General features: G+C 41.5%; 1 protein-coding gene across 5 annotated transcripts in view; it reads left to right on the forward strand.

Annotated features, from left to right (window-relative positions):
- Positions 1-24,317, forward strand: part of LOC129711868 (nuclear receptor subfamily 6 group A member 1) — a 244,501-nt gene that overhangs the window by 169,762 nt on the left and 50,422 nt on the right. For all 5 annotated transcript variants that reach the window (XM_055659849.1, XM_055659848.1, XM_055659850.1 and 2 more), the window contains one exon: positions 4,335-4,565. In XM_055659849.1, the coding sequence (XP_055515824.1) occupies positions 4,335-4,565 (231 nt within the window). The remainder of the gene's footprint in view (positions 1-4,334; positions 4,566-24,317) is intronic.

The raw sequence follows: 24,317 nt of genomic DNA on the forward strand, positions 1-24,317 counted from the left end.
ATAAATATCTGAACTTGGATACTGTGTTCTCCCACTCTCCCCTTTCCCTCTTGCTTATATCTTCGAAAACAGGTGTGGGGAGCTCATTGGCCTCATTGATATAATACATGTATTTGTCCCAGCTGCTTCCTCCTCCTTTCCATTGCTCCCCTGATACCTGTGTCAAGAACTTTCTCTAAATTCCCTTCAAATTGCAGCTTTTGTACCCTACAAACATACCTTTTTTTTAGTTTAGTTTATTATTGTCATGTGCACTAAGGTACAGTGCAAAGCTTTTTTGTTGCGTGCTATCCAGTCAGTGAAAAGACTATACATAATTAGAATCAAGCAGTCCACAGTGTACAGATACAGGATAAAGAGAAAAATGTTTAGTGCAAGATAAAGTCCACTAGGGTCCGATTAAAGTCAGTTTGAAGGTCTCCAATGAGGTAGGCGGGTGGGTGGTCAGTACCGCTCTCCAGTTGGTTATAGGATGGGAGAGGGGAGAAGAGGGAGTGACTGGAGTGAGTGATCCTTGATTATGCTGCTGCACCGGCCAAGGCAGCATTAAGGGAGGGGTGTTCAAGAAGGAACTGCAGATGCTGGAAGATCGAAGGTACACAAAAATACTGGAGAAACTCGGCGGGTGCAGCAGCATCTATGGAGCGAAGGAAATAGGTGACGTTTCGGGCCGAAACCCTTCTTACGTGATGGTCTGGGCTACATCCACACATGTCAGCAATTTCTTGTGGTCTGGATGGAGCTGTTCCCAAACCATGCTGTGATGCATCACAATAAGATGCTTTCTATGACGCATCTGTCGAAGTTGCTGAGGTTTGTCGGGGACATGCCAAACTTTGTAAGCCTTCGGAGGAGGTGGAGGTGTGCCGTGCTTTCTTGCCCATTGCTTCAATATGGCTGGTCGAGGACAAGTTGCTGGTGATATCTATCTAAATACTAGACTAAGTGGGACCCATTGGATCCCTGTCACACGGGAGGCCTGGCCCCCAACGCAATATTCCACCACTCACCCTTAGCCCCCAACTGCGCAGGCGCGGCTCATTTACCCTCATCCCCAGCTCTCCCTCTTCTTCACCCTTCCTCTTCTTTCCCCTCTCCTCCTCCTCCTCCTCCTCTCTCTCCCTCCCTCCATAACTCCTCTCATCTTCCTACCTCCCTCCTATCCCTCTATCTCCCCCCCCATCTCCCCACCTCCGCCACTATCCCTCCTCATCTCCTCCACTGCCCTCCTCTCCCTCTATTTCACACTGGCTCATTCCCCCCTCTCTTCCCCACTCCCCCTCCTCATCTCTTCCCTCTTGTTTCCCCTCTCCTACCCTTCCCCAATCCCCCCATCACCTCTCCTTTCCCCTACCCCCAGTCACTCCCTCCCTCCCTCCATAACTCCTCTCCCCTCACTAAACTCCTCCTCTCCCTCTACCCTCCTCCCCCACTCTCCCTGCTCACCTCTCCCCCACTTTCCCCTCCCTCCCTCAACTTCCCTACCCCGCCCTCTCCCTCAATCCCCCCCCCCTGTCTCCCACCACACCTCCCCCACTTTCCCCCCTCTCTCCCTACCCCCTCCTCCCCCCATCCCCATCAATCCCCCCCCAAAATCGTAGCGCTAGAGTGTACCGTTTTTGTGCAAATGTAAAAACAATGCAAACCAGAAGATAACAAGATGAGAGTTTTAGTTATGTAGAATAGAATAGATAATAAATAATGGATTGTAGATAACTAAAAATCTCATCTTGTTTGTTTGGGTGCGTGTGTTCCCAAAACTCCGCCAAACGGTACACGATAGCGCTACAACTTAGGCCCATCTTACTCACCATTGTCCTGGTATGTAAATGAAACCGGTTTCGTTCAGATTGGTGGTATAATTTACAAGTTATTCACATTTTATACTTTACAAAAAACACTTTTACACTCGCCCTGCCCATCATTCGACGTCGCATTGACACCACATTAGGATCCCAAAATTCATTTACGTTAAAAAAATCGCGATTTTCATTGGCATTGATTTTATTCTAAAAAAAACCCTCAGTTTTAATCAAATTCTTCCATTTTCATAAACAACTAACATTGTGTTTAGGTTATTTTATCAATGAAGATAAGTGAGCCAGTACCTTCCGCAGCCATACCTGCCCAGGCCATAACACCCCAACCACCGTGTTTCACAGATGAAGTGGTATGCTTTAGATCTTGGGTAGTTCCTTCTCTCCTCCAGACTTTGCTCTTGCCATCACTCTGATATAAGTTAACCTTCGTCTCATCTGTCCACAAGACCTTTTTCCAGAACTGTGGTCGCTCTTTTAAGTACTTCTTGGCAAATTGTAACCCAGCCATTCTATTTTTGCAGCTAACCAGTGGTTTGCATCTTGCAGTGTAGCCTTTTATTTCTGTTCATGAAGTCTTCTGCAGACAGTGGTCATTGACAAATCCACACCTGACTCCTGAGAGTGTTTCTGATCTGTCGGACTGGTGTTTGGGGATTTTTCTTTATTATAGAGAGAATTCTTCTGTCATCAGCTGTGGAACTCTTCCTTGGCCTGTCAGTCCCTTTGCGATTAGTAAGCTCACCAGTGCTCTCTTTCTTCTTAATGACGTTCCAAACAGTTAATTTTGATAAGCCTAAGGTTTGGCTGATGTCTCTAACAGTTTTATTTGTGTTTCTCAGTCTCATAATGGCGTTTTTGACTTTCATTGGCACAACATTGGTCCTCATGTTGATAAACAGCAATAAAAGTTTCCAAAGGCGATGGAAAGACTGGAGGAAAGACTAGGTGCTGAGAGCTCTCTTATACCTGCATTAAGGAGGCAATTAAACACACCTGAGCATTTACAAATGCCTGTGAAGCCCCATGTGTCCCAAACATTATGGTGCCCTGAAATTGGGGGGGGGGGGGGGTCTATGTATAAACACAGCGTTAATTTCTACGTGGTTAAACCAAAATGTATAAAAATGGCCTTTAATAAAATCTGACAATGTGCACTTTAACCACATGTGATTTTTTTTTTCTATTACAAATCTCAAATTGTGGAGTACAGAGGCAAATAAATAGGTCTTTGTCCCACTATATACTCTTGATACAATGTTCAAACTCGAGTACAATGGATAGAGCAAAGGGAAAGATGCAGTGTGCCAGAATATAGTTCTCAGCATTGTAGAACATCAATTCCTTCGACAAAGTGCAATATCTCCATGGGTTAAAGGCAAATTAAACAGTATCCTAGCTTATGAAGGACCATCCAGAAGGCTGATAGTGGAGGGGAAGAGGCTGTTCCGGAGTCTGGTGGTATGTGCTTTCAAACTCTCTACATTCTGTCAGATGGAAGTAGGGAGAAGAAGGAATGACTGGGCATGGGATAAGTCTTTGATTATGTTGGATGCTTTCTTGAGGCAGCGTGAATTGTAGATGGTGTAAATTATGTAAATATAAATAGTTATTTTATGCCATAGTAAAGATCTAGTAAGAAAACTATAGGTTACTTAGCCATCTGTCTACTTGTCTCTTATGACAGCTTTGAATTAAAGTTTTTTCCCTGTTTTCAAGAGAAGCTTAATTATTAATTTATGTTTCATGTAACACTAGACCTAGCTTTGTTTTCATGTAAACAGCCTAATGGTGGGAAATTGTTTGTACTTATGGTTATTACCTTTTTTTCAAATGGAAGATGCAATTTGACATTTTCCCATCTGCTTCTCTTCTGACCTCATCATCAATGTATTGTGTTCAATGAATAACCGAGCCAAGAAGTTGGGGGAGTTGTACGTTGAATCTGCGGTATTTGTTGAATTGAGATGTTTTCAGCCAATCATAATATAGACTTTCTGTGCCATCTACCACTGGTAATATCTACCGGTCTATCCATTGGTAATATGTTATGAGAAAATGCTAAAATATTCAAGTCATAGAGAAAAGTTGTTGATAGTTTCTCTTTTATTTGCCCCCCCCCAGTGTTGGACATACATCTGAACTTATTACTCTGGAAGTTTATCCTTCACAGCAGTAAAACCGCAAATAGAAGTATATTTTCAGTTGAATAAAAAGCAAGCGCATTTTTCTTTAAACACAATTTTCATTGCCCTTGTGTTATTCTTTAACATAGGCCATTCTAATTTATTGTATTTTAGTCTAATTTTTATTGTACAATATGCTAATCAAATTTAAATTGTTTAGATAAAGTATATGAAGAAATATTTGTTGAAACAAATATTATGTATGTAATATTATATGTTTACATGGATAATAAATTAAATACAATTACAAAATTAATTACAATTACATTTTATAAAGCCTTGCATCATCATCTCAATGGAGTTTTTATTAATTAGATTTTTTCCCTTTCAGATGATCGCACTGATCAGCGAACCTGCCTTATTTGTGGAGACACAGCTACGGGTTTGCACTATGGTATCATTTCGTGTGAGGGATGCAAAGGCTTTTTCAAACGTAGTATTTGCAACAAGCGGGTTTACAGATGCAGCCGAGACAAAAATTGTGTCATGTCACGCAAGCAACGAAACAGATGCCAGTACTGCCGACTACTTAAGTGTCTCCAAATGGGCATGAACCGAAAAGGTATGTTAGTTTTCAACACTTTAAATACCAGTGACATTAAGTACCAACGAAAAAATATTCCTTAAATTAACTTACATTTGATAAAACTGATCTGGATAGATTTCAATTGTAGGGTTGACTTTTATCAGACATATAAATATAAAAATTCTTGCCCATATGATTTACATTGACACTAATATAGTTGAATATACAAGTTATATTTGAACATTTGTTAAAGATATTCAGCCTAGATGCTGCCTCTCCCGCTGAGTTTCTCCAGCATTTTTACCTACCTATGGTCAAGAATTTGATCTGTGTATCAAGTGCATCTCAGAACCATCTGAGAAGTGTGGAGATTAATGAGCAGATAATCTGCTCAGATAAAATACAGAGAGGGGCTGAAGTAGATATTGCAGAAAAAGGTCATAGCTAGAATATCTTTGCTCAACAGCTTTTATTTTAACTGTATTGATAACACTGAGCTAATTAAAAAATCAACTTTAATTCAAATACTTAGCTGGAATTTTACTCTTTACTAACTCTAAAGCTTTTAAAATTGGATTTTGATCTGGGTGATTTAACATTTGATTTCTGTACATGATGTTATTGCTGATAGATGGACGAGCTCCAATATTTGTCCTGCCATTCAGTGCATGCACCAAGTAGTGAATCGTGGTATGGATAATTAAGTTGCTCAAAATTCTGGAATAGAATTATATTTTTAATCTTGCTGAATATGTTTTTGGAGCAGGAATATGAATAACATTCCTCCATTGCTAACAAGTATGGCTATTACCTATAAGCACAGAGGAGACGTTTTCTGTAGTATTTACTTGTGCTTTCATCATGTTTAGTTGCACCTTGCAGGGCTCTCACTTAACTTTTTTTCCCTGTTGCCAGCCGGGCAACCTTGGCAGCTTTTTAGGTTGCCAAATGACAGTTTAGGTGGTCATTTAAGATGGTTTGCATGACGCGTGCGATAATGTGTTCGGACGAAGTGTATAGTTACCAGTCGGAATTATGCTCAATGAAGCATTCACATATTATTTCTGCTTCAAATAAAGTCACAAACTTAACATATTCACCAATCAAGACATGATATATACCACAATGACATGCAACAAAATTATAATACAGTATCTCAACTCTTTTTACACATTGCAATTAATGCAATTTCTATTAGTTCTTTCCACTTCCAAACAAAAATGTGGTTGGATTATTCAGCATATGATCAATCTGTCAATAAATCCTGGACCATGGTAACATATATGCTTAATCATGCACACTACAGATTGATGCAAGCATGTTTTCTGTGAAGGACCGAAAATTACCATGACATGGCCATAGCATGGGTCATTATTGCTATTGGTACAGAAACACTCTCGCTTCCCACATAATTTATCCATAACAAAATATACAGGTTGCAAGGAAATTTCTAAATTTCTAAAATCACACCAGATTTAAAAAAAATTATTGATAAACGCTGTTTCAATCACTCCCACTTCAGAATTAACGTTAAAATTTAAACTGAAATATCTCCTGTCCAAATTTGTGATGTATATGACTGACTATAGAAATAAAACCTGGATAAATCCAACGTATAGTTGTGAATATTGCTCATTAAATAACTACAGTACTGATACTCCATATTAAGAGCATTGATTTGCCGTTAAAATTAATTGTGTAATAACGTGGCAACGATAGCAGTGACAATCGAACACTCTGGTTTTAATGTTTCACGTGTTCACAATTTAATTAATCCATCTTTATGGACTAAAACAAATAATAACATTGGGAATTAAAACACATTTGATTGCATCAAGCATTGTCAATGTTCGCTCTGAAGACATTTCCAGCACAATAAGGTCAGGGAGGGAGGGGAGGGGAGGGGGGGGGTGAATTAGTGCGGGGTGGATAGATGGCGGGGGGGAGTGGTTGAGAAGGCAATCGGTGCGGAATGGATGGATTGAAGCAGGTGAATTAGTACGTGTTGGTTGGAGTAGGTAAAAGTGTGAGGGGGGAGCACGGGGCATGTCAGTGGTGTTGAATGGGGGGGATCAGTATGGGATGGATGGATGGGGGTAGACAAAAGTGCTGGAGAAACTCAGCGGGTGAGGCAACATCTATGGAGCGAAGGAAATAGGCAATGTTTCGGGTCGAGCCTCTTTTACAGACTGTTTCCCCCCCCCCCCCCCCCCATTCTTCTTGAGTGGGGGGGGATCAGTACAGGATGAATTGGGGGGGGGGGGGGTCCGTAAAATGTGGATCGGAGGGTCTGTGCAGGATGAATGGGGGGGAATCAGTACAGGATGGATGGAGGAGAAGTGCAGGATGGATGGGAAGGGGGGTAAGTACAGGATGAATTGGAGGACCAGTGTAGGATGGATGGGGGCGGGGCAGGAGAGGTTGATAAGGTGATCAGCGCAGGATGAATAGATGGGGGGGGTAGATAGGGAGGGGAGCACAGGGGATGTCAGTGAGGACTGAATAGAGGCGGGAATGGGGATCAGTGCGGGATGGAGAGGAGGGGTCTCAGGATAAGGGGGTGGAGGGGGGCGTACGAGAGAGGGAGAGGGGGCGAAAGGAAGGTCAGCGCTCCTCGGACAACATCGCCCCCGCTGCCTTGGTCGTCCCTGTCCACCGCCAAGTGCCGCCACTAAAGGGGAGGTGGTTGGGATCTCCTTGCCACCGCCTCCCCTCCTCCGCCAGCCAACAGCAAGGTGCGGGGCCAAGCGGTGCAGCTCAAAGATCCTATAGCTATAGGATTTTTGGTGCAGCTGCTTCTGACGGCGGAAAGAGGCCTCCCCCTCCCTCCCTCCCTCCTCCCGGCATGCGAGAGGGCTTGTTTTGAAAGAGCCGTTGGCGGAGTGGCAGGCAGCGGCCGCTGTCACGGTGGGCAGGGTGCGGGAGGAGGAGGAGATGGAACCGCTGTCGCGGCCACTGCTGCTGCTGCTGTGCGGGGCCCGTCATTCGCTCCAACCCTTCGTCACCACGCACCTAATATATTTGCCCCGCAATACAGCCGCCACCGACATGAAACATCACGTTACTTTTCTCCAGAGATGCTGCCTGATCCGCTGAGTTACTCCAGTTTTTTGTGTCTATCTTCAGTATAAATCAGTATCTGCAGTGCCAAGCCGGGCAAAATGACTTACCGTTCAGGTTACCCGGCGGCACTTTGGGTGGTCATTGGCACCCGGGCAACCGTTAATTTCGAGCCCTGCCTTGTACTATTTTACCCATTCAGAAGCATTCAACCTGTCCAAAATTATTCACGACTATTATTCCTCACTAAACTCTTCCACCTCTTGCAACTGCAATTTCAGTGTAGGACTACATTTCCTGTAACTGTCAAACTGACCATGGCAATGAATTGTTAGGCTGGATTGAGAAATAATTACAATATCTCATAATTTGGCATCTAGCACTAAAAAGGAAGATGTCACTGAGTGTTTTGTTCAAATGTAGTGCCATCATTTTCTCTTGGTGGCGGTCAATAAGCGCACACGGTGAATGCAGATTTGATGATGCTGAATGTCATTGACTATGCACACATACATTGGCCACCAAAGCATTAGAGTTCAATTCCCTTTATTTGGGTAATAATCATTATGTTGATTCTGTGTCGATCTGCTATGACAACTGCTTTTGAGCCACTACGATGAATAAAATGATAGCACCTTGGTGCCAAGGCCGAATGACACTGATGCATGGGCACAGCTGCTACATGCTGCCACACAAAATCTAATCGAGCAAGCAATTGTCAGTTCACCCATTACCTGGAATGCCATGAAGGAGCCTTGCCGTTGTTAGCATAGCAAATGTCTTTGTTTATGATGGTCTGCTGAATGATACACACCTTATCATCTTGTTAGAACAATCGTTGCCATCTGCAACGTTGTGATCTTTTGAGGAAAAGGAAGTAGAAGGTGGCAAAAGACAGACTTGACAGTTCCTACTAATATGGCCAAGAACCTCTATTCACATTGGCCCCATGTCCCATCTTCTGTCTATCACTGATCATCACAATGTCTACTTAATTCATTGCTAATGCAAATCCATCATTGAACAGAGAACAGCACAGCAAAAGAACAGGCCCTTTAGCCCATACTGTCTGTACCAAGCATGATGCCAAAATGAACAGGATCTCATGATGAATATTCCAAACCAAATGTAAAATTGGGTCACTTAACTAATGGCATACAAAAGCCAGCTAATTACTGCTTTGTAGGTTCATTTTGTGCCTTTTTCTGCGTACTTTTGGATCTTGATGATCCTGAATAGTGATATCCTACGAATATATTGTGGTTGCTGTGAAAATTAAGGGAGAAAACCATCTGATTTTGTAGGTAATCTTGAACATCTGTAATCCTGAAAAAGTAACGGCACCCTGTGCCATTTCACCAGGAGCGGCAGTAGTCTGCTGGCTGGTAGGCACAAGCAGGAGTGGGAGAGTGAATGGTCCCTTCCTGAGAAAACGCGGTATGCCCTTATTAAGTGGAATCACTGCCCTGCCGGCAGTGATTTTTGTCATCTCTTTTCGGACAGATTACCAGGCTAAAAGCAAGTACACCCCTTCAAACAGGGCTTTCACTTTCCACTGTAGTGTATTCATGTGTGATATTAGCTATCTGATTCTATCGTGCCCAGGTCTATTTAGTTTAGTTTTGGGATACAACACGGAGACAGGCCATTTGGCCCACCAAGTCCGCATCTACTAGCGATCCACGCACACTTACACTATTCTACACATACTATGGACAATTTACCTTTATACCAAGCCAATTAACCTACTAACTTGAATGTCTTTGTGGTGGAGGAAATTTAAGATCTCAGAGAAAACCCACGCAGGTCACAGAGAACGTACAAACTCCATACAGACAAGCACCTGTAGTCAGGATCGATCCCTAGTCTCTGGCACTGTAAAACAGGAGCTCCACAGCTATGCCACCATGCCGTTCTCGGACAACAGTTGGAAACAGACAGATGGAATTGGACAGCACGCTCTTATTAGAAATAATGGGCTTGGCTCATAGTCTTGTGAGAAGATGCTGCTGGACTACTCCATGCTCTTTGATAGTAGTTAGGATGTTGGGCAGGTATTATATTGTGTACTTCCATTAGCTGTCTCATAAAAGTACTTAGCTGTATTCTGTGCAGCAGAATGTATGTCACCTTGCGTTTATGACTTGATATATGACTATTCTTGTCCCCCTGCCTGCTTGTGACCACTCGTGTCTGTTGTCTCTCAATGTGTCCTGTGTGCTACTTTAAATTATGCAGTTACAGTGTCTTATGTGGTAGCTGTGAAGTTATGCTTACATCGTCACTGTCTTCTGCCATTATTATGTATCTGAAAAGAAAAATACAAGAGTATACATGTGGCACAAGAAAGCTCAAATTTACTCACTCTGCAAATTATTGATCAGAATAGGGTATAAGTTGAGCAGCTGGTGGTGGGACATCAGAAGAATTGAGTGAGAGAATACATTGCCTTCAGTGGGTTCTGTTTCCCCATCTTCAGGCTCAACAACAGACATTCCAGTCCTGATGAGAACTATCTCTGGAGGGTCAGGATATGTGCAGTTGTCTTCCTCCATTTAACCCTTGCAGCCTCCGGTTGTGCACCATCTTGTTCGACACAAAGAAAGAAGGATATTATTAATGGTCAGGTAATCAGTTTTGGCAATGTGATTGCATATTAGGCAAGATGTGCAAGCTGTAAGCTTGAAGTATGAGGTTTACAGCAGTGCTTGGAATGCCATGGAGCATAAGAATATCATAGAATTGTTACCGTACAAAAGGAGGCCTTTTAGCCCGTCATATTCATGCTAACTTTCTTCCAGAGCAACTTGTGTATTCCACTGATGGACCTTCTCACTGTGGCCATGGAATTTTTTCTGCTTTGCTTATATGCCTCAATGGAGGCAGAAGAAACTGTAGATGTTGGAATCTTGAGCAGGTCAGGCAGCATATGTGCAGGATGACGTTTTGAGTCGGGACCCTTCTTCAGACATGGCATTCTTGAGTATCTGAAGATAGGCACAAGGGTAAGGATGTGGCACAAGAAAGAGCTCAAAGTTGCTCAATCAACAAATTGTAGATCAGAAGAGGGTAGAGGTTTGGTGTATGAAGAAGGTCTATGTCTATTTACCTTCATGGATGCTGCCTGGCATGGTGAGCCTAGAAACATAGAAATTAGGTGCAGGAGTAGGCCATTCGGCCCTTCGAGCCTGCACCGCCATTCAATATGATCATGGCTGATCATCAACTCAGTATCCCGTACCTGCCTTCTCTCCATACCCTCTGATCCCCTTGGCCACAAGGGCCACATCTAACTCCCTCTTAAATATAGCCAATGAACTGGCCTCAACTACCCTCTGTGGCAGAGAGTTCCAGAGATTCACCACTCTCTGTGTGAAAAAAGTTCTCCTCATCTCGGTTTTAAAGGATTTCCCCCTTATCCTTAAGCTGTGACCCCTTGTCCTGGACTTCCCCAACATCGGGAACAATCTTCCTGCATCTAGCCTGTCCAACCCCTTAAGAATTTTGTAAGTTTCTATAAGATCCCCTCTCAATCTCCTAAATTCTAGAGAGTATAAACCAAGGCTATCAAGTCTTTCTTCATAAGACAGTCCTGACATCCCAGGAATCAGTCTGGTGAACCTTCACTGCACTCCCTCTATGGCAATAATGTCCTTCCTCAGATTTGGAGACCAAAACTGCACGCAATATTCCAGGTGTGGTCTCACCAAGACCCTGTACAACTGCAGTAGAACCTCCCTGCTCCTATACGCAAATCCTCTTGCTATGAAAGCCAACACACCATTCGCTTTCTTTACTGCCTGCTGCACCTGCATGCCTACCTTCAATGACTGGTGTACCATGACACCCAGGTCTCGCTGCATCTCCCCCTTTCCCAATCGGCCACCATTTAGATAATAGTCTGCTTTCCCTTTTTTTGCCACCAATATGGATAACCTCACATTTATCCACATTATACTGCATCTGCCAAACATTTGCCCACTCACCCAGCCTATCCAAGTCACCTTGCAGTCTCCTAGCATCCTCCTCACACCTAACACTGCCCCCCAGCTTAGTGTCATCCGTAAACTTGGAGATATTGCCTTCAATTCCCTCATCCAGATCATTAATATATATTGTAAATAGCTGGGGTCCCAGTACTGAGCCTTGCGGTACCCCACTAGTCACTGCCTGCCATTGTGAAATTGACCCGTTTACTCCTACTCTTTGCTTCCTGTTTGCCAGCCAGTTCTCTATCCACGTCAATACAGGTGCACAACCTTTTATCCGGTGTTCCGGAAACCGGAAAACTCCGAAAACCGGCCATTTTTTCCAGGATGTCGTCTGCACACAAAAGCTCGCGTTTGGCGCCAAACTTGACCCGAAACGACCCCCACGGTCAACCCAGGTCTGTACTACTGTAGCGGCTGCCTCCTCCCCGGAGACCGGGGAGGCACTTAAACATCTGTAAATCATTGCTTAAATGTTAGTCAGTTAGTTTGGAGGGCTTTTATGTGAAGGGGGGGTTGAAGGGGTAAACTTTAATTCTTAGTCTCCTACCTGGTCGGAGAGACGGGGAGCGGTCACGCTGTGGCCAACAACTCCCAGCTGGGGCTGCGGGCGGCGCCGGTTGTAGCTCCGACCCCGGCAACTCTACCCCTGGCTGCGAGGCGCTCCAAATCCAGCACCACCCGCGGCCGGACGCCCCCCACCCCAGCTCCGCAAATGTTGGGAGTCGGCGGCATCGCAGTGCTGGGATATCAGCGGGAAGCGGGCAATGCCTTACCGGGTCGCCGTGCGGTAAGCTCCAGGGCGCGGAGGCCGCCTTCTCCCAACATTCGCGGAGCTGGGACTGCGGGCGTCCGACCGCGGGTGGCGCTGGATTTGGAGCGCCTCGCAGCCAGGGGTAGAGTTGCCGGGGTCGGAGCTACAACCGGCGCCGCCCGTGGCCGGACGGAGCCCCCAGCTCCGCGATGTTGGGAGTCGCCGACCAGGTTGGGGACTAAGAATTAAAGTTTACCCCTTCACCCACCCACCCCACCACCACCACCACATAAAATCCCTCCAAACTAACTGACTAACATTTATGCAATGATTTACAATGATTCCCCGGTCTCCGGGGAGGAGGCAGTCGCTCCAGACTTTTCAAGCCGCCCGCGCTACCTACCTAATCTACGCTAAAAATCTTCCATTCGGAAATCCGAAAATGTCCGAAATCCGACAAGTGTCTGGTCCCAAGGCTTTCGGATAAAAGGTTGTGCACCTGTACTGAACCCCCAATGCCATGTGCTTTAAGTTTGTATACTAATCTCTTATGTGGGACCTTGTCGAAAGCCTTCTGGAAGTCCAGATACACCACATCCACTGGTTCTCCCCTATCCACGCTACAAGTTACATCCTCGAAAAATTCTATAAGATTCGTCAGACATGATTTACCTATCGTAAATCCCTGCTGACTTTGTCCAATGATTTCACCACTTTCCAAATGTGCTGCTATCCCATCTTTAATAACTGACTCTAGCAGTTTCCCCACTACCGATGTTAGACTAACTGGTCTGTAATTCCCCGTTTTCTCTCTCCCTCCCTTCTTAAAAAGTGGGGTTACGTTTGCTACCCGCCAATCCTCTGGAACTACTCCAGAATCTAAAGAGTTTTGAAAGATTATTATTAATGCATCCACTATTTCTGGAGCTACTTCCTTAAGTACTCTGGGATGCAGCCTATCTGGCCCTGGGGATTTATCGGCCTTTAATCCATTCAATTTACCCAACACCACTTCCCGACTAACCTGGATTTCACTCAATTCCTTCAACTCCTTTGACCCGCGGGCCCCTGCTATTCCCGGCAGATTATTTATGTCTTCCTTAGTGAAGACTGAACCAAAGTAGTTATTCAATTGGTCCGCCATATCCTGGTTCCCCATGATCAACTCACCTGTTTCTGACTGCAAGGGACCTACATTTGTTTTAACTAATCTCTTTCTTTTCACATATCTATAAAAACTTTTGCAGTCAGTTTTTATGTTCCCTGCCAGTTTTCTTTCATAATCCATTTTTCCTTTCCTAATTAAGCCATTCGTCCTCCTCTGCTGGTCTCTGAATTTCTCCCAGTCCTCCGGTATGCTGCTTTTTCTGGCTAGTTTGTACGCATCATCCTTTGCTTTGATACTATCCCTGATTTCCCTTGTTATCCACGGATGTACTACCTTCCCTGATTTATTCTTTTGCCAAACTGGGATGAACAATTTTTGTAGTTCATCCATGCAGTCTTTAAATGCCTTCCATTGCATATCCACCGTCAACCCTTTTAGAATTAATTGCCAGTCAATCTTGGCCAATTCACGTCTCATACCCTCAAAGTTACCTTTCTTTAAGTTCAAAACCATTGTTTCTGAATTAACAATGTCACTCTCCATCCTAATGAAGAACTCAACCATATTATGGTCACTCTTGCCCAAGGGGCCACGCACAACAAGACTACTAACTAACCCTTCCTCATTACTCAATACCCAGTCTAAAATAGCCAGCTCTCTCGTTGGTTCCTCTACATGTTGATTTAGATAACTATCCCGCATATATTCCAAGAAATCCTCTTCCTCAGCACCCCTGCCAATTTGATTCACCCAATCTATATGTAGATTGAAGTCACCCATTATAACTGCTTTGCCTTTGTTGCAAGCATTTCTAATTTCCTGTTTGATACCATCTCCAACTTCACTACTACTGTTAGGTGGCCTGTACACAACACCCACCAGCGTTTTCTGCCCCTTAGTGTTTCGCAGCTCTACCCATACCGATTCCACATCCTCCAAACTAATGTCCTTCCTTTCCATTGCGTTAATCTCCTCTCTAACCAGCAACACTACCCCACCTCCTTTTCCTTTCTCTCTATCCCTCCTGAATATTGAATATCCCTGGATGTTCAGCTCCCAGCCTTGGTCACCCTGGAGCCATGTCTCCGTGATCCCAACTATATCATAATCATTAATGGCTATCTGCACGTTCAACTCATCCACCTTATTACGAATACTCCTTGCATTGAGACACAAAGCCTTCAGGCTTGTTTTTACAACGCTCTTACCCCTTATACAATTATGTTGAAAAGTGGCCCTTTTTGATTTTTGCCCTGGTTTTGTCTGCCTGCCACTTTTACTTTTCACCTTGCTACCTATTGCTTCTACCTTCATTTTACACCCCCCTGCCTCTCTGCTCTTGTACCCATCCCCCTGCCACATTAGTTTAAATCATCCCCGACAGCCTCTAGCATTTTGTTTTTTATCTATCTTATTGCCTCTTGAAAGTCACAATGGTACTTGCCTCCACCAGTGCAGTCCGTGCATTCTAGATTCCAAATAGAAGTTTTTCCTCATGTCACTGTTAAACCTTTTTTTTTACCCTGTGACCTCTAGTCCTTGACTACCTGCACAAAAAGAGCGACTATTTTCTTTGCAATTTTCATTTTCATTTCCTTTTTCCTTTTTGCTTTTAGACAATAGGTGCAGGAGTAGGCCATTCGGCCCTTCGAGCCAGCACCACCATTCAATGTGATCATGGCTGATCATCCCCAATCAGTACCCCATTCCTGCCTTCTCCCCATATCCCCTGACTCCGCTATCTTTAAGAGCTCTCTCTTGTAAGTATCCAGAGAACCGGCCTCCACCGCCCTCTGAGGCAGAGAATTCCACAGACTCGCAACTCTCTGTGTGAAAAAGTGTTTCCTCATCTCCGTTCTAAACAGCTTACCCCTTATTCTTAAACAGTGGCCCTTGGTTCTGGGCTCTCCCAACATCGGGAAGATATTTCCTGCCTCTAGCATGTCCAAACCTTTAATAATCTTATATGTTTCAATAAGATATCCTCTCATCCTTCTAAACTCCAGAGTATATAAACCCAGCCGCACCATTCTCTCAGCGTATGACAGTCTTGCCATCCCGAGAATTAACATTGTAAACCTACGCTGCACTCCCTCAATAACAATAATGCCCTTCTTCAGATTAGGGGACCAAAACTGTACACAATACTCCAGGTGTGGTCTCACTAGGGCCCTATACAATTGCAGAAGGACCTCTTTGTTCCTATACTCAACCTTTTGTTATGAAGGCCAACTGGCCATTCACTTTCTTCACTGCCTGCTGTATCTGCATGCTTACTTTCATTGACTCATGAACAAGGACCCCCAGATCCCGTTGTACTTCCCCTTTTCCCAACTTGACACCATTTAAATAATTATCTGCCTTCCTGTTTTGGCTACCAAAGTGGATAACCTCACATTTATCCATATTAAACTGCATTTGCCATGCATCTGCCCACTCACCCAACCTGTCCAAGTCACCGTGCATTCTCATAGCATCATCCTCACAATTCACACTGTCACCCAGCTTTGTAATCACTCTGATTATCATTGATATTTACAACCCAATATTTTTCTTAAGGAGCCTTTATTTTACTTTATCTTGCTTTGCCTCTCTTTTGTCAATCAGGTAGCTCTGGACTTTTCAAATATTCGTCCTTTATTCCTGATGGATCAGGTGCAGTTGGTAAATCCCATCTCTTGCTTAAAGTCAGCTCATTTGTGCAGTAATAATTTTGTCTGTCAACCACTTGTTCCAATGAACCTTTGCCAGATCTGTTCTTATCTCATTATAGTTGGCTTTCCTTCAATAAATTACATTTAACTTTGAACAACTACTTTTCTATAACCAACCTAAATCTTATTATATACGCACTGTGCTGGAGCAACTCAGTGGGTCAGGCAACATCTCCAGGTCTGAACCCTACTTCCAGTCTAAAGAATGATGCTAATAGGGAATGCGAAGATAGACACAAAGTGCTGGAGGGACTCAGCAGGTCAGGCAGCATCTCTGGAGAGAAAGGATGGGTGACATTTTGGGTTGGAACCCTTCTTCAGACAGTCCGTTTTCCTGTCTTCTGATCCTAAATACCACATTATTTTCACCACAGATGCTGCCTGACCCGTTAGGTAACTCCAGGACATTGTGTCTATCTTTGGTATAAACCAGCATCTGCAGTTCCTTTCGATATATGATCACTTTCTGCCACATATTTCAGCAGGTGTCTGGATAGTCTCCTGGCTTTCTGAGATACAAAACATCTCTCTTACTTTGTCTTCTTTATCCAGGTCTTTAATGCTGTGAACAAAAGGCCAGTTATTAATCTCTCCTTTTTGGCATTTTTAATTATTTCCCATTTCAACAAAACCTACCAGGCCCTGCTCCCATTATATTACAGAACACTTTATGGGGTGCTGGTGCTAGCACCTCATAATATTGGTCCTGTTGCAAATGCTTTAAGCCAGAACAAACTAGTAAGGCTGGATGTTGTCATCATGATTAGCAGCTGGCAAAAGTTAGGATCTGCCGGAATTGCACAGATTAATCAATAAATCACAAACCCTGCAGCTGTTTTTGGCTGATTTAAAATGTACCTCCACCAAATGTAATCATTTAGACAGCAATATTTTCCATCGTATATGCTCGATGGGTAAGGTGATTTTTTGAGAGCAGTATTCTGCCATGAGAAGTGAAGGCCGTGTGTTTTACAAAGAGTAGTCGCCAATGTTCTTGCCCCAGGTGGTTTTGTGTACCAAGATTATTATCTATTATTTCTTTAGGAAGTGTCCATTTTCTGTCAAAACAAACCTCAAAAGCATGGCGTTTGTTCAGAACTGGTTAACCATGCTGATTGGGCACCCGTTCTCTGTGTGAGTGAAAGTTTACTTCTCAAATTGTTTTCAGCTATTATTTGTGCTGCACATAGGACATTATATTCCGAGTGTCACATTTTCCAGGTTCTTGTTCTGAATGCAGATGTTGCAAAGCAAGATGGAAACGCGATGTTTCAGAAGAATTATGTTTTGTAATTAATGAATTGTGATATTAGGAAATGGCAGAGCAAAGAGTCAAACACATACACAAATTCAATTTAGGACATGCTAAGAAATTGAGCAATTTGTGTCTATTCACTTGCGTTTGTTTCAAAAATTTACAATTTTAGTTCTGCCATTCATAGTAACAAACACATGCACGTACGTTGGACTTCTGAATTTTATGGTACTCTTTCACATGTACAGATGTTCATATGTTGGGCGCTTATACAGTGCCCTTCATAATGTTTGGGACAAAGACTAAGTGCAACCACATGTTTTTTTTTCTATACAAATCTCAAATTGTGGAGCACAGAGGCAAATAAATAAATGATGGGTCTTTGTCCCAAACATTATGGAGGGCACTGTAACTCTGGAGCCTGTATTGGTGTGAGGCTGTGTTTGGAAATCGTATGAATTTGGAAGTTGAGAGATTTTTGTTTAATCTAAAGTTATTATTTGTTATTTCTTTATGAAAAAATAAGTTGAATTTAGCACTGTCCTTTCTGCCATTCATATAATTAATTTTTATTACACGTCAAGTTTTGTTTTGTTTGTACAGAACAACTGTACTTCATTTACCAACGATCAGCAATTTTGAAATTGATTTCTTGTAATTATAGAACATTCTTTTATGTTGTCATTTTATGGATGATAACTCTTATTCCAAATTATCAAATATTATCTTTTGAGGTTTCTTACAAATGACTTCATACTTTCAAAGATACAGGCTGTTCCTGGATAAAAAAATAGGTACAGGTTACTGATGCCTATAAATTGCAAAATGCACAAAATTACTCTATGATTACTATACATTCATTGAATGGAGAGAAATAAACTAGTTCTGCCATTTGTAGAACAAAGGCACGCATATACATTCGTCTTCTAAATTTAATAATTTTATGGATGCTCTTTCACAGGGAATATGTCCATACGTTGGGTGTTCTTAACTCGGAAGGTCTGTACTAGTATGATGCGGGGTTTGGAAATCCTGATCACCAACATGTAAATCTGTTTGTGATGCCATGGTGTCAACTCTAAACTCTTTTATTTCTTGTAACATTTATTTTGAAGGATCTCTGTATGCTTGTATTATAAGAACTTTTTCATGTTCCCATTTTCTTTAGTATTTCTGTCAGCAGAGGACTGTAAACTTTTGGTTGCAGTTCAATTCCGTAAATAGCCAATATTTCATTGAACAACCACAACTTTCTCAAGTTGGAAATTTCCATGAAGCGCAAAAATCAAATGTTAGTTGAAAGATTTTTTTGTAAAATGTTGTATATCGTAAATTAATCTTTACTAAAAGTCTGTTCGAAATAGCTTAATGGTTACATTCCTGGACTAAGTGTCCAGATATCTGGACTGTTGATGCAGAGATTGTTTTTGAATCATTAGGATGCTCATTGAGTCTAAGATGACCCCCTGCAGAGCAGTCCATTTAGTCTTATTGCCCATTCACACCCCGTGGATTATTTTATTCCTTAAATTCCAACCCAATTCCTTTCTCAAATTTGTTATTGATTTTATTCAACCTCCCTTGCATATCATGAGTTCTAGATCATTGTCACACTTTGTATAAAAGCAAGTTGTATTTTCACCTATGTTGTCCTGTATTCTTGCCCTTCACCTTAAAAACTTGTCATAGTCTTTGAATTATCCAACTGTGTGGTAATGCTTCTCTTACTTTGACCTATATATACCTTCAAGAGCCTATGTACCTCTTTGAAGTCTCCTTTTAACCTTCTTGGTTCCCAGCTACATATTCCCAACTTCTCCAGTTTAAATCTGTAGCTGAAATCTCTCATCACTAGAGACGTTCTAGTGAACTGTTCTGCATTCTTTGGGATCTTTACATGCTTACTGAGGTGTGGTGAGCAGAGTTGGGTACAGTGTTCCAATTGTGATCTAACTGGAATTTAACTGAATTCAATTTGATCCCAGTATGGCAGCTGAGGAATTTAAGTAATGAATAACCTAGTACCAGTATGAAACTGCAAGTTAATTGTAAAAGCCAATCTGGTTCATGGGTGCTCCTCAAGCAAAAAAAAACTGCTGCCCTCAACTGGTGTAACCAGACTCACAAATGTGGTTGACCCTTTAACTGTTTCTCAGTTGGAGTAGAACAGTCCATGGCTGACTTGCCACTGATGAACAACGTTTAAAAAAAAAAAATCTACGTTTAAGATGTATTTTAAAAATATTCTGCAAAAATGATAAAAGTTCTGATTGGAACTAAATTAGCACTCACTTTACCATTATGAGTGGCTATCAATTGTTTTACAGGAACATTTTCCATAATGTGGACAAGCCCTCAGTTCTTTTGGGATCTTGCACTAGGAAAATTCTTCATAGAACATTCATTTTAGGGATTGGAACAGTGGTTTCTTTGGATGGAGAAATTTGAAAAAAACATGGTCACCTGAAATGTGCTTCCACATTTAACAATAAAAATGCTGTTCTTGTTTACAAAAGATGCTCATGTTTTAATCTCTTTCAGCTGTTACACAGATTGGTTACATAACAGTTGGTAACAGACATAATAAAAATGGAGACAGAATACCAAGATTTGGGGCAGTAACAGAGTAATACAATGTTATAGTCCTTTTTTAATGGCTTTTCAGCATGAGGTGATAAAGAATGAAATGCTTGTCACTCCTAAACATCACTCATTCGGGTCAATATTTCATTGCTCGTCTTGAAAGAGGCAGAGAAACAATGTCGCTGGATTTGGTAAGGATTCATTCTCCGTATCTTTGCTGTGAACTGTTGGTTTCTTAACAGCATATGGCACAGCTTTGCATCTGGTTGACTGTTGACCTGACTTCTTTGTAGCCTGTTTAGCCTCTCTGTTGCCAGATGGAGTTCACTCTGCCTGCAGATGTGAATGGAAAGGTGTGGGCTGTCACTGATCTGAATGGCAGTTCACCAGGGGATAACAAAAACTACATAGACAAAAGGATGCCCTGTGGGAGAATTGCAATTTTGATGTTTTGGATACAGCAAAATACTGCAGCAATGGAACACATCCCGACAATCTCATCAAAAAAACATAAACAAGGACGAGCCTCAATACTGCTGCTAGTCGTATTATGGACCTCATTATAGCACTTGTGTGTACAGTGCACTAAGATGCGCTGGATGCTCATGTTATTAGGTCGGTACAAAAGAGAGTGTTATAATAGCATCATAAAACAGAAAATGATACCAATCAGCATGTCAGGCAACACCTTCGGAGAAAGAAGAATTTATATTTCAGGACAACGATCCTATGGAACATGAAGAATAAGTATATTGTACTATTGTAAAAAAAAGTATTTTAAAGAACAGTAGACAGACTGAAGGGGCTCCAATTTAAATATAATTTCAAAAGCTGTCCGAAACATTTCTCTGGTATTGCCAGATAACTTAAATGTGCATTAGTCATAAAATGACTTAAACACAAAGGCTGTGGAAAGTTGTACAGCTGCTGTATAACATTGTCTTTGTGGGTGTTTTCATGTGTTCTGTATAAAGTCTTCACAAAGTATAGAAAAGAATATATGCAATGGCAGAATGGAATGAATACTGTGGTTGATCAACAGGGAGTGAAAAACAACTTTCACTCTTTTGCCTTGTAAATCCCTTGTAAAGATTGCCATCTGGTGGCCTGATCAAAAAATATAATTCAGTTAGATGTAGATCCAGTTGTAAAACCAACCTTTCCAGGCAATGTAACAAAATATATTAAATAACATATCTTTGATATTTATAATTCAAGTTCGTTTCAAATGGAATTTGTGTTGTATTTCAAATGGATTTTAAATGTTAACTCAAATAAAATTAAGCATATTTAAATAGAAATTAAAAGCATAGAAATAAGTAGATTTTTTTAAACAATCAAAATGGGATGAAAATTAAACAAATTTCAAATCCAATGTTTTGTGATAGGAGGATACAGACTTTGTTCATCAGTTATTCCATTTAAAATTGTGAAGCTAGAGGAAGGAATTCAGGTGAGGTACAGGGGTTTACAGGTACATCTCCAGTTTAAATTCCATTTGGAATATTTTGGAGGACCAAGAACCAAGACGAAGATAGAATGTGGGGGAGACATGGTTAGCAACTGGGAGATCCACTAGGCCTTGGCAGACCAAGCACAAGTGTGATATTCCTGATATAGCCATTATACAAGAGGCTATATCAGGAATAATTTTACTGCTCCAGGATTGTACAGGGTTTAAATTTGTTGCATTAGATTTTGATAAGTACAGTTGCATTTTTGTTGATTTACTGTGAATGTTTTTCTAAGGTTCAACACCAGAGATTAAATGAAAGCCACATTCATATGATTCAGTGCATTTTCAAATGTTTTTATATGGAATGAACAGGCAGTGGATGCTTTAGCTGTGAGTACAATAACAATGATTAAAGTCATTAAGACAGGTGCATGCATAGGAAGGGTTTAGAGGGATATGGGCCAAATTCAGAAAAATGGGACTAACTCGGATAGATATCTTGTTTGGCATGGACAAAGTGGGCTTAGGACCTGTTTCCATGCTACATAACTGACTCTATTCCAGGATATAACTAGAGAGCCTAATTTTTTAAAAACTTATCTCCACTTGTTTTATCTTTACTTGTGATCAAAATATGCTGTGATGGCTTTGGGCCCAAGAAAGATTAGTTCAAAATATAAGTTCAAAAGTTGTTGCTCGTACCTGACCAGACCAATTACATGAGCCCAATAATAAGGGCAACATTGCTTATCTTGTCATCCTCAAGACTTCTAACGTGTGGCAAGTGATGGCCCCATTATGTTACCAAGGCTCTAATATAAGCTTTTAAAGGACCAACTCCCTTCAAGTGTAGGGTATGCACTGTTTGATGAAACCACAACAGCCTTGTAAATAAATTTGTAGCCTTACTTTTAGCTAAAAGATTGTAATGATTGTAGGACAAATTGCCGAAGTGTTTATCAGTGTTTTTTGTATCCCATTCAATGGTTCAGTGTACCAGTTGCATCCCCAGCATGCTCAGCAAGTGGTTTATTTTGAAATCTTTGACTGATTAACTCCGTCAACATAAATTGCTCATTGTTCTGATGTGACTCACTATATTTTGGTGGACAAGCAATACTTCAAACAATTTTGCACCTTACATCTAGAATAGGCTGAATTTTGATCAGTTATTTTCATCATATTGTCAGTTCCGCCCAGTCTGATGTTAGTGAATTTGGACAGTGTTTTACAATTATGGAATATAATTTTAAAATTATTTTGAATTGGGTTAGCATTTGAATTTTGAGTGTTTTTGCACTCTATGGAGACTGATTCAGACTGGATGTTTCCAATAAATATTTGGTTGATATGCATGCTTGGTTGGCCATTTTTAAGCCATAAATATGTTAAATGTTCATTGACATGCAGATTGAAGTGACATTGATTGAATATTAGAAAATTCCCAAATGTTATTGAGTACAGAACAGTTATTAAAACTAGAAATGCAAAAGAACATCTGAAACTGTAATAAAGGTTTAAATAATTGGATAGGGCTCTTAAAAATAGTGGAGTCAGGGGATATGGGGAGAAGGCAGGAATGGTGTACTGATTGGGGATGATCAGCCATGATCACATTGAATAGCAGTGCTGGCTCAAAGATCCGAATGGCCTACTCCTGCACCTATTGTCTATAAATACAACTGTGTGCTTATTTATCACTTTGTCTTTGTTTACAGACTAATCGCTATTTTCAGTATTGAAAATACTGGAAAACTGTTTGATGTTTATGTCAGATAAATTAAGGAAAAGGATATTCAAGAATTCAAAACAAATAAATGGTAAACAAAGCTTATTTTAATCTGAAGAAGTGCCTTGACCCGAAACGTTACCCATCCCTTCTCTCCAGGGATGCTACCTGTCCCGCTGAGTTACTCCAGCATTTTGTGATATATGTTATTTCAATAATCTGGCCTTCGTGGAAACAGATATCCATCCTCGATTTTCTACTGTCCAACCCTCTCCCCACTACCAAGAATGCACATTAACTATTAAAAAGGGAGAAATAAAACTTGTTAAATCTACATTTTGAACTTCTTCCAATTTATTTTAATAACATATTCCTGTTTTCTCATAATTTTGATTGTCCAGTAATTTGAGCTCTGAAATTATAATGAGATAAAACAGGAAGTAATCTTTCCTTCATATTAAATTAAAAGGTAATTTGAAGTTGGTAGCGTTTTATTAAGAGGAGATGTAAAAGTGTGCATACAGTGCCCTCCATATTGTTTGAGACAAAGACCCATCATTTATTTATTTGCCTCTGTACTACACAATTTGAGATTTGTAATAGAAAAAATCACATGTGGTTAAAGAGCACTTTGTCAGATTTTAATAAAGGCCATTTTTATTCATTTTGGTTTCACCAACTGTGTTTATACATAGTCGTCCCCCGTCCCCCCTCCCATTTCAGGGCACCATAATGTTTGGGACACATGGCTTCACAGACCTTTCTAATTGCTCAGGTGTGTTTAATTGCCTCATTAGTGCAGGTAGAAGAGAGCTCTCAGTACCTAGTCTTTCCTCCAGTCTTTGCATCACCTCTGGAAACTTTTATTGCTGTTTATCAACATGAGGACCAAAGTTGTGTCAAAGAAAGTCATCAAAGCCATTATGAGACTGAGAAACACGAATAAAACTATTAGCCAAACCTTAGGCTTACCAAAATAAACCGTTTGGAACATCATTAAGAAGAAAGAGAGCACTGGTGAGCTTACTAATCGCAAAGGGACTGGCAGGTCAAGGAAGACCTCCACATCTGATGACAGAAGAATTCTCTCTATAACAAAGAAAAATCCCCAAGTCCGACAGATCAGAAACACTCTTCAGG

This window comes from Leucoraja erinacea, chromosome 31 (genome assembly GCF_028641065.1).
Source record: "Leucoraja erinacea ecotype New England chromosome 31, Leri_hhj_1, whole genome shotgun sequence".
Classification (NCBI taxonomy): Eukaryota; Metazoa; Chordata; class Chondrichthyes; order Rajiformes; family Rajidae; genus Leucoraja; species Leucoraja erinaceus.